This window comes from Brienomyrus brachyistius, chromosome 1, assembly GCF_023856365.1.
Source record: "Brienomyrus brachyistius isolate T26 chromosome 1, BBRACH_0.4, whole genome shotgun sequence".
In the NCBI taxonomy this organism is placed as follows: Eukaryota; Metazoa; Chordata; class Actinopteri; order Osteoglossiformes; family Mormyridae; genus Brienomyrus; species Brienomyrus brachyistius.
The window spans coordinates 36797424-36809226 of record NC_064533.1 but is presented as its reverse complement, the minus strand read 5'-3'; the positions used below and the strand labels follow the sequence as shown (position 1 = coordinate 36809226).

The 11803-nt window shown below is 43.8% G+C and overlaps 1 protein-coding gene across 4 annotated transcripts; it reads right to left on the bottom strand.

The window, feature by feature from the left end:
• Positions 1–322: 322 nt before the first annotated feature.
• On the bottom strand, positions 323–7319 carry LOC125747236 (transcription factor Sp3-like). 4 transcript variants are annotated; one of them, XM_049022206.1, is made up of 7 exons: positions 7117–7319; positions 6755–6852; positions 6464–6559; positions 4632–5919; positions 3625–3814; positions 2818–3014; positions 323–2521 (listed from the first exon to the last, which is right to left on the bottom strand). In XM_049022206.1, exons 2-7 carry the CDS (start codon positions 6821–6823, stop codon positions 2223–2225), a joined length of 2139 nt encoding a protein of 712 aa, XP_048878163.1. In that variant the 5' UTR covers positions 6824–6852; positions 7117–7319; the 3' UTR covers positions 323–2222. The 4 variants fall into 4 exon arrangements, with proteins under 4 accessions (XP_048878163.1, XP_048878154.1, XP_048878179.1 ...); XM_049022197.1 differs by having other exon boundaries at positions 7156–7319; XM_049022222.1 differs by lacking the exon at positions 6464–6559.
• Positions 7320–11803: the final 4484 nt, after the last annotated feature.

The following is an 11803-nucleotide window of genomic DNA, read 5'->3' as shown; positions in this document are numbered from 1 at the left end:
ATTGTGATGCAAAGCCATCAAAAATGTATAAACTGTATATACAGTACATCTCTGTTCATATTAGTCCCCCATTTGGGTATCAATGCCACATGACTGTCAGTTTTGAGGGAAAAGCAGGTAAGGAAGAAAAATAAACACGTCCTACAGAATGACATTTACAGTACTGTACTCATTTACTAAGGTGATTGATGTGGGAGGCAGGAGAGTGGCTGTTATGGAGCTCTACCTGTCATGAAGGTACATGCTTACAAGCCAAATGGACTGAGCAGGGTACACACACCGGACGGCAGAGCCAATCGAAGACACAGAGAGCACAAGAAAGTCCCCAGAGAGAAAGCAAATGTGTTATTCCCAAGGCCAAAGAACGTCCCAAGGCGAACTTCTGTAATATACAATCGAAATGTAATTGCCACATTGAAAAGATATCCCTGAAATCCCTTGCAAAAATACAGCATCAGGAAAAACAATAAGAGAACAATACAAACATAATGACAAAAAAAACAGCACAAGTCTGGGCTAAAAAGACAACAGAAAGACAAGTCTTCATAGACAAAGCTGGGAACGAATACTATAAAATCAAAATATCAAAATAGTGTTTTATTAATTACCACTTATGGTAGAATATATTTCAATTACATGAAAGTAGATTCTGGGTTTCGGGCCCCGTGAGTCATAATATCATAAAATGCTATAAATCCTTTTCTTCCAAAAACTCCAGTCACTAGAGCAATTAACTCCAGCAACAAGATTGTATAGCATTCATTCATTTTTAACCTACTTACAATCTTACATTATACAATCTGCATAATGAATGTCAAACATTTCTATATAGAAAAATTAAACAGATCATATAGGTACATACTTAAAAGGAAATGCATATTTGACAACAAAGAAATTGTACAACCTAAAACATCCCTGGCCAAACATTTTAAAAAATTTATACAAGTAGAAAGTTATTTAGCTGTAGTTGGTTAGTACAGTGCGAATCACTCATAGAAAGATACCCACTTGAACAGAGGAGCCATGAAGTGTCTGCAGCTTGCATTGGCTTGCTGAGGATGCTTCTAGAATAACATTAGATTCTCGTACCTGGCTTGGGCAGGGAGCTTATTTTAAAGAAAAGCTGTAACTTTAAGACCCTGACATATTACGTAGTGACACGACACAGAAGAGAGGAAAACTGCATAAGAGTTTTTTTTGGTCCATCACCATACTGTATCCGTCGTACAACCCAAAGCTGGACCTGACAGGCTCTGGGGTGGACGGTACACGGACAGCTCCGCAGCGCGAGGAGTCTGGTTTGGCAAATCAACCTTCCTAACATGGCTTTTTCCATATAAAGGACTTTAATTGTGATCCATTTCAAAATTGAAATTTTACAAAAAAAAAATAAAATAATTCAAAATTCTTACATATTTAAAAAGTAATTTTTAAAAAGGCGATTATTACAACAAAACCCATTTACTAAGTACAGCCTACTATAAATAGTTTTTCGATCAAAAGATTTGATTTACAGGTAACTTGTACTGTAATACAAGATGGGACAGGAAGGACAGAAGACATGAAATATCCAAAAACAAAAACCTTTACATGATTGTTATTTACCATCTGCATAATTATTCAAGCTGAAACAGAACATGTGACTAGAAATAAATCCTTTATGTTTTTTTGGAAAGATCCAATTTGACAACATCTACAAGATGTCTATAGAAAGCTGATACTTAAAGGTAGAAATAAAGAAGGACGACAGGAGAGAGGGGCTTAAGGATGCACTTCAGGAACAGCACTTGGAGGGAAAAAAAGGAGAGAGAGACACACAGACGGCCAGACTGGGGGAGATCAGGTGACCTTGACGCAAACGTGAAGATCTTTTGAACACGGCCCCTCTTAGGGGGCACGGGAGAATTCAGCTGACGAGACTCCGCTTTCCTGTACCACTCCTTTGCATTTTTGGAAACGTTTCCTTCAGAGACTTTACATATGGAACGGAAGCTTAAAAAAACAATATAATACATGCAACGCCATTTATACTACAGACTATGATACAAAATAAGGCATTTTCAGTGTGAATATTGGAACCACGTGTAATGTCATTTTTTGCCCAATCTGTAAAAAGACCAAATGATAATTCTTTAAAATATATATTCATATATTTATATATATTTATTTAAAAAATGGGGTGGGAGGGGTTATTGAGTCTTAGTCCTAGTGACAGGTAGCTGTCACTCCATGACCTCGCTGGCCGAGACGGTGACCAGCTGCAGAGGGATCTCCGTGTTGGACAGGATCTCCTGAGCGTTGGCGGCGTTGACCGTCCCCAGGCCCTGGGCGGAGCCCTGCTGGATGTTGGCGAGGATGAGGGTGGCCCCCGCCGCAGTCAGGATGCTGTCCGAGGAGGCTGACGCCACCTCTGCCCCGGAGGCCACGCCCTTCTTGTTCTGGTGGGTCTTGATGTGCTTGGCCAGGTGGTCGCTGCGCATGAAGCGCTTGGAACATTCCGGACACACAAACTTCTTCTCCCCTGTCCAAGGCATTAATGAAAGGCTTAAATTAATGAGGAGAGATGCAGTACGAAACGAGGACAATACCATACTCCAGGATCTGATACCTGCTCTAAACCCCACTCACTACACTCATTTATTTAGATTTCATTCAAAGCACGGTACAACAAATGTCCCTGGAGCAACTGGGGGTTAAGGCCCCAGGGTGAAATCACATGACCTGACTATGGGATTTGAACCCATGACCTTCTGATGACAGGCACAAACCTCCGTGCCCAGATATCACCCAGGAGGCCCGGCTCCCCGCCGCCCTCACCCGTGTGCGTCCTGCGGTGCCTCTGCAGCTCGTCGCTGCGAGTGAAACGCTTGCCGCAGAACATCCAGGTACAGACGAAGGGCCGCTCCCCCGAGTGCCAGCGCAGGTGGGCGCGCAGGTGTGACGTCTTCCCGTACACCTTCCCACAACCGGGGATATGGCACACGTGCTGCTTCTTTTTGCCTGTGTTGGAGCCCCTGGGGTGCAGATACAGAGCTGTGAGTGGCTAGTGGGGGAAGCAATGATACCCTCTTCTGTTTCCAGTACAGAGCTACAGGGAGGTCAGGGCACAAGGCAGGGGGACATACAGACCAGGATGCCAGCCCACTGCTGCACACCCAGGCTGGCAGTGAGATTCAAACCCTTAACCCAACCACAGTGCTATCCGCTGAGCCACTGTTGAGTAACATGTATGCATGTACTAGTATTTAAGCCCTAATGAATGCAGCAACATTCATTAAAGGAATTTGATAAATGCCACCACTCACTGCAACTGAAATGTTTATTTTACAGAGAGCCCCCCCCCCCCCCACACACACATACCTATCTAAATGGGGACCTTCCATTCATTCCTATGTGCAAAACCCTATTCCCAATCATTACAACCTTAACCCCTACCCCACCCAAAAGTAACCAAACAAAATAGAAGACTTTTTTGATTGCAGTCACAGATTTTTATAAAACTGAGGTTATCCAAAATGGGACCTGAAAAATGCCCCAACAGTAAGGAAGTTTCAGTATTTTCTACACTTTGGGGACAGTTTGGACCCCCCACGCCACACACACTCTCCCTCTCGTGACACTCACCGGCCGCCAGCCTCCTTGCAGTTGGGGCAGGTACAGGCCACGCGGCGCAGCCTCTTGCCCTCCTGTCCGTGCAACTCGCCGTCCTCGTCCACCAGACGCACGCGCAGGTGCGACAGGTCACTGGGGTTCAGCGTGGAGTCCGTGCCCAGTGCCCACTCCTCAGAGTCGGGCTCCTCCTTGATCTGGATGTCTGTCAGACAATAAGAGAAGCAGTGGGTGGGATGCTAAGAGGTGGCTTCAATAAACAGCGGTGAGCTGCTAGTGCATCACACAGGCGCTTATGCGGGAGATAGGAGGCAGCTTATAACCATCGACATAAAGCAGGACTGCTCATAACTGTTAACTCCCAGCTCCCAGATGCCTACGTTTTAAATATCAGGGCACAGAAAATACATTCATGTATGTCATATGTAGCTACAAGCTTCCATAAAACACTGCTGGTCATCATTTCCACATTAAAAAGAGCCCAAAAAGAAATCATTAGAGAGTCCACATTAAAAAAAGATAACCCAAGGTCATTTCCCTACCCATAAAAAGCACATTTTACAAAGTTGTAATTGACAGCCTGGCATTAACTACTCAACTCTCATTATGAAGGCAGGAAAATTTTACATCCGCCCACATCTCTGGCTTCCCCAGTGCGTTTCGGCTCCACACGCCATCTGAAATACTCAGGGAATTGAGCAACAAGCCAAAACGCTCCAGATATTTCAACGCAGGCTCCCTTAAAGTCACACCCCTTGCCCACGCCAAGAATCTATCCGTATTTCACAAGGGGGAAGGGTGGAAAAACCCAAGAAATATATATGGGGAAAAAAGTGCATGTGTTATGGATTAAGGATAATTTCACAAAGTAGGCCTGAATGATCCTTTCAGGGAACCCAGAAGAACACTGCTGCGTAGGCTCCAATTTAACTGGAGTGCAATCTCTCCTTCCTCCAACAAATTGCACATTCAGATGTGCGTCATCACCAAAAGGGGCCCTGGGGCTACTAGTGAGGCCATACCTGCGGGGCTGTCCGTGTCCTCGGACGACAGGAACGGCACGCCGGCCTGGGACACCGAGTTGACAGTCACAGTCTGCAGGTTGGGGATCTGCCCAGTGCTAATGCTGACGGGGCTGGAGCTCAGCGTTCCCCCCTGGCCCAAAGAGAGTGTCTGAACGGGGGCCAGTGTGATCTGCTGCGCCCCAGCGCCGGGCAGCTGGAGGTTCTGCAGGTTCTGAACGCCCTGCACTTGGAAGGTCTGCCACTGGATCTGCCCTGAGGGCGTGACCGTCTGTGCCTGGATCAGGAATGTCCCTGGGTTGATGAGCTGCAGGTTCTGCCCCGCGACCTGGACCTGAGATTGGGTGAGGCCCTGCACAACCTGGGCGTCGGCCGCACTCACGGGCACCGGCTGCAGCTGGATGACGGGCTGCGCCGACGATACCTGAATGTTCTGCACCTGGTTCTGGTTGATGTAGCTCTCCTGGAGAGCAGAGTCCCCCGTCTGGGCGCCGGAGATGGCCGTAGTCAGAACCCCAGTGCCATCTATCGTCCCTGGGAGCTGTGACGAGGATGTCGTTGGCACGTAAATCTCTTGGTTAGAGTTCGACTCGCTTATGGAGAGCGTCTGAGGGATCTGGTCTCCAGACTTCTCCAAGCTATCGGAGTTCTCCACGGCCTGGCCGGCCATGATCAGCTGTCCGTCAGGAGTGACCCCCGTCGCTATTGTCTGAGCTCCAGAGAGTCCCAGTGAATCCAAGTCCACGCTATTTATTGGAACAAAGGTTATATTCCCTGGCAAGCCGACAGGCACACTAGTGACAACCTGACCCTGACTACTGTATGCAGACCCAGTAATGGAAACACCCTGAATCTGCTGGATATGCCCAGTTTGTGATACGAGGTTCTGGCTGTTGGTAAGGATGTCAGCAGAAGAGGTCCCGGTGGCACTTATACTCTGACCCGCATTGTGCATTATCTGAATTTGCCCCGTGGCATCCTGGCTCAGGGAGCCACCCTCCACTGCAGAGGCTGCGAAGCCCAGATGTCCATCTCCGGTCTGGATCTGCGGGATCACCTGGTACTGAATATTAGGCACTGCGTTGGTGGACGTGTCCGTCGCAGAGGTCACGAAAATCGGCTGGCTGTGCATATTCTGAAGAGGAAGAACGTATTGTCCGTTTGACGTTACTATCCCCGTGCTGGGAATACGCACTACGCCGGGCTCCTCCTTTATAGATGCTGATGGAGTCAAAACCTCCCATCTCTCAGATGTCCCTGTTAAGTGTATAGATGTGAGGTCTGTGGTCTAGAAGAAGAAGCAGATAAATATCACATTTGTGACAGCAGCAATATACACAGCCGTGTCAGGAAAACCATACGAGAACCCAGGAGGACAGTGCATCATAGTCCTGTCCATCTTGATCATAAAGTCAATTTCTGTCACCATTAGCTCAATCTGGTTCACAGCTTAACTCAACTGCATATGGAGTTACTTCCATTTCTCACCTGAATGATCTTTTGACAAGGATAACTCTTAAAAACATTTCGTACCACACATGATTAAACGAATGGGCCCTTAACAGTTCACACGTTTTTGATATTTTGTGAAAAAAAAAAGACTGTGGGGTAAAAGAAATGGCCAAAAGGATTTTATTTCCTATACGCTTCCGGACGTTTGTGGGTTCACTAAACCCTTCACGGCCAAAGCCCAAAGGCTGGAGACTTCGTTATGGTCACAGCAAAAGAAAGTTTGCAGGGGCAGGAAGGCCAAGCCGCCGCTCCGCTCTGCCGACAGCTCTGCGCCGCCGAGGCTCACGGCCCGGCAAATGCTGCAGGACCAGCAGACTTACCGCGCCATCGGCGGCACCGTTATCCTCCTCCGGCGATGGCGAGCCGATCCTGCTACAGGTAGCTGCCAGCAGAGCGAGCGGTGACGGCTGAGCGTCCTACCCACAATGGGCGGGTTTTAAAAGGAGAAAGTGGGTGGCCGTTAGTCCGCAGCTACACAGGAAGTGCCACTTTTTTTGGAACATCAAAATTTAAAACGTGTGAACTTCACAAAAACCCCCATGCGTCTCACGACAAAGCTGGCAGAAGGAGCGACCGAGGGGGAAGCTTTCTTTGGAGAAATAAAAAAATACCTGATCGCCTCCAGCGCTGGCGTGCTGCATGTAGTCGCTCTGACTGCTGTCCACGTCTAAGGCAGCCATTTCCTCCTGTTTCACTGGCTGTTCAGGGGCTACAGAAAGGCGCAGCGAGAGGGAAACGGAGCAAAACAAACCGCTTAAGTTTAATTACAGCACGGTAAAAACCACACTAAACAGACGACAAATTACAACACAGGGCTCGTAACTCGTAGGCTGCCTCCTGCTAACGCTTTGTAATTATTTCGATAACAATTAAAGATTTGCCTTGTGTTTAAATCGTAGCCAGCTCACTCTTGGCTGAGCTGCTGAAAAGATTAGCTGAAGACATTGCAAGCTGAGGGCTTGCATAAACTCACCGGTGTTGGCATGCTTGAATCAGCTTAAATGTTACGTACCAGTCATAACGCGAATGATTTAAATCGGATGATTTTCGGTTTATTTAAACGCCAAACATGATCATTTTAATCAAAGGCGGGCGGCGATCGGTGATTCGAGTCGATTTTTTTCTATTTTGATTGACGGTGCGGGAAACACAAAAGGTGGGGCTTCCAGCCTTGACTGTAAAATTTCACGTCACGCGCCGGAAGTCCCGCCGTTCTTCTTCAAAGCGATTGGCTCCTTGCTTCGCGTCGCTGGGATGCCATTCGATAGATGTCATGTCCGTCAATTTTGTCGTCATACTGCTTCCTGTTAACTAGAACTAGATACAGAATAACAGGGAATCTCTAGTGGAACTCGAGAGCAAATGCCAGGAAGTAACGTCGGTTGTGAAAGCAATTCGGCCATTAACGTTACTATGGCATTGTTGGATGGATTTTTTGAACGTTTTTCTTGATGCACTGTGTATATCAGTTATGTAGAATAAAACAGTTACATTAATAAGTAAAAGCATGTCAATATAGAAATATTTCCGGCACACCAATTTGGACCGAGTTACCTAATCGTTTAAATGGCAATAAGACCGTTGATAACTGCTTACCTCTGAGATCAGAAATCCCGCGCTGTTGACAGCTACAGCAAATGTGTGCTTCAGTGAAACATACGTGTGACACTTAAAATGTTATCTATGTAATTTTAAACACCTCTATCATTCAGAAATATTGCATACTCGAGAATTAAAATATGGATCCACTCAAACGATGTACTTATTATTAAATATGGCATTTCCCATAGTCGTTTGTAATGTGTAATGTTCATTCTGTTGAATAGTAATAAAAATTTTAAAATAGTATTTCCCATGTACACAAAATTTTATCGGTATATTTCATTTTTTTTCGGTGTTACATTATTACATATCTAAGTTGTATTTGAATGTATTTTTTACAAGCACTACTTAGAAACATAGTCATTATGAGTTAGCCATTGCACCTTATCAAATTGAAAAATCCATGACTCTCATGCCTCAGAAATTTGAACACAGACAAAATTCAATAAAATGCATCCCAAATAGTGGAACATTTGGTATAACATCATGCACTTTTCAGACAATGACATTCATGTCATGTCTAACAGCCTGCACACAAATGATTTAGGACATCCCCTGATAAATATCAGCGCAGGAATCATTCTGTTTCACTTTCAGTCCACCACGCAAGACCTTCAAGCACTGCTGTGCATCATTGTCAGTATGTCAGCTGCCCTCCAAGTGGGCACAGAGCAGGGTCATTTTCCCCCAACCTGCAATTCAAACTTGGCCCATTACAGCCAGACTATAAAAAGCACTTTTCTTGCACTGAGGGGTTCATGCTGGTGAATGGTGGATATTTTCAATTGCTCTGCTGTCAATCCAAGTGTCAGGTAAACACAGGCCGGCAGAAACATGGCCTTTAGAGAGCAACGTGGCCGTCTCTCTCGCTCACTCACGGCCAGCCAGAAAGCAACATATCTGCAGTCACCCTGTTAAAAGCTTCAGAGTTTAAAAAATATATAATTTCTGTCTTTTATGTGGTAGCAATAGTGGTTGACCAATAATCCAGCATTTTCAACAGCAATTGGAGATGATAGAGCAGAGAGCTAATTGCAGGAGTAGAATTGTGAGGTTTTTCTTTGCGTTATATCTATAATTTCACAAAAAAAATATACAAAAGTGCTTTTCTTTATGTGCTTTCAATTGTTTTAGTTACCCATAATTCTATTAATCAGTGGTCATGTAATTCTGCAGACCCTTGAAATTCAATATTGAAAGACTTTTTAGGTTATAAATGTCTTATGACATATTTGAATATGTAGTATATATTCAAATGAGCAAAACTTTTTACGAAAATTGCTTACAAATTTGACAAATTTCTAAATTTAAGTACTAATCAATATTTTCAGCAATTAAGTTCTAATAACAAAATGTATACAACACCCAGTAACCAAAGTAAGTTCTTTTAACCTGGTCCTAAAATGATGAAGATATCTATTTTTTTTATCATTCAATTTGTCAACTGCTTAATTATGGCAGTTACTACACATGGTTCTGGTGACCATGCACTACTGATAGATGGAATTTCATTAGTCAGACCCAGGAAGTCTCCAGGAACATGGACACTTTGCTTTAGCTTCAGATATTCGGCTCTCTATAAGAAATGTGTCTTGGGTAATACAAAACGTATTGTTGCAAACCATTTCATAATTGTTGTGTCATCATCATAAATATTTATTCTCAAAAAGCCTTTATAGACAACAGTACAGAAGTTTTTGCTGTAAAATATCTGGCCGGGATGTGGTCTAGACAGATTCATTTAATAAAATATCCAAGGATTATATTTTGCAGTCTTTTGCACTAATAGACCATACAATGCCCAGCATCTGTGTCTTTTATGACATTTTGTATATTTACACAACACATTAGCCGCGTTAATGATGGGAGAACAGCTGGAGTGTTTAACAGCTTTGCAAGGCTTCTTCATTAGTTAGGCAAAGTGGAATATAACAGCCTTGCAGTAGGTTGATAATAAACACACCCCTTTGTACTTATACACACCTTGCTATTACCAAAAAAACACCACCATGATAATATTGCAAGATTTAGTGTACTGTTGCATGTAAAGCAGTGAAACCATATGACTTGCCTTAGAAAAACTTGTCTTTCCACCTAATGTAGATTACACTGATGTAAATGCAGGGTAGGCCAAGTCAAGCCTCTAAGTAGTGAAGAGTCAGTATCTTAGTACTGTAAAAGATCATACATGTCACTTATCACCAACCAGTCAATCTTTAAGTCATTCATAGTCAATCATGGCACCTTCACGCGTGCCCCCCAAACAGCAGAATATACTGAAGGACCCCCCCCTCTCCGAATAGGCTAAATCTACTGAGGGGGAATCCCCCTCACTGGCAAAATCAACTGAAGAGATCCCCCCCCCTTCAGCAAAATAAAGGTTGGGAAAAGAAAATCTGATGAGTCACTTGCAGTGAATTTGGTTCTATGTAAAAGGCACGTTGCTTATCTGGGTCAGCTGAAATGAAACCAGAAAGTTTTTACACTTCAACACAATTCTCTGTGCAACCTAAAACTCTTCAATATACCCTTACAGAAGAACATCCGTCCAGCATAGCCACTGATGCTATTTGTAATTGAAGATGCACATTTGTGTCCCATCTCAAACTCACACACACCACCTGCACCTACATTTCTCAGTAACGGGCAAGCAAATGCTGCAGGGTCACACAGATAAGAGAAGAAGCTCATCCATTCGTTTTCTGTGACTGCTCATCCAGTGCAGGTTTGTTAGTGAGCCAGAAACTATTCCAGGAGGCACATGTCACCTTGACTGGGAGCCAGGTCATCATGGGGTATTCTGAGAGAGAAATACACCTAAATGAAATGCATTTGGACCATGCATTTTGGTGGAGAAGATCAGAGTATCTGGAGGAAATCTATGAGAACGTGGGGAGCACATGCAAGCTCCATACGCAGGGCAGTGCCAGTGAGCATAGGCCACGACCATGCTGGAGACGCAAGGCCACAGTATTACGCCCTGAACTGCCGATCTTCTCAACAGCAAAAGATGATTTTCAAATTTTGAAAAATGACCTGAAACATGAAACACTGCTATGCTACTTACTTGGGCTCTCGTGTTTATTCTCAACAGGAAGTCAGGGCTTACATTTCTTATGGTTTGTTATATGAATGCCAAGCAAAAACATTAGACAGTGCAAATAAGATTCACTTCAGCAGGGGGTTGAATCTAAAATCAAAGCCTTTAACTGAAGTTATCTTATTTTAACCACAGAGAATAATGATTGGCTTCCTAAAAATAGTTCAGTCCAACCACTAGAAAATCAGTGAGATTATTCCAACCCTAGTTCAGGTCCGAGAACCAGGCATGCATTTCCTTAATTTTTGAAAACAGAGGGTCATCTGATTGTCCCAATGTACTAATTGATTTCAGCTGTCATTGTTCTAGCACATTCCAGACTCTGCATTGTCACTTAGGAAGTCAAGCGGACACATAATTATTTTGATGAACAATAACAGTTGGAGTCTGAAATTGTTTTCAAAATAGCTCGTTTTTATTCCACAACAAACAACTGTGAGCAGCATGAAGAGGAGCTGATTTAAAATTTGGGAAGGATTTCAAATCCATTTTTCATATCTATCTGAACCTGTATTTTGATTCAATGTGAGCACTCTTCCAGCAGCTGTGTACACTGACTCCCGTAGTACTAGGCTAGACATTTTTGCAATGCCGACTATTGACAATTATACACTGTCATTAATGTTAATGAATAATCAAGACAATTATAAACGAGTTGCATAAAATACGACGGGCAAACATTTTTTATAGATTTCGCAAAACACCGCCCCCTTGTGGGTCATTTATAGCACCGGAAAAGGATAATGCAGACCAGTGCCTTACTGCATTAACCGATGTCAGTAACCATTATACATTATCCGTGAGCATAAAAGAAAAACATTTTCACATTTAAATCTGCATGACATTGTAAGGTCGTCTTCAGAGGTTTGTCATCCTTCAGAAAAACAAAATGTACAACTGAGGTGCAAGTAATACAACGTGAACATTTTGCATATTAACATTTCTGGATGTAATTTGG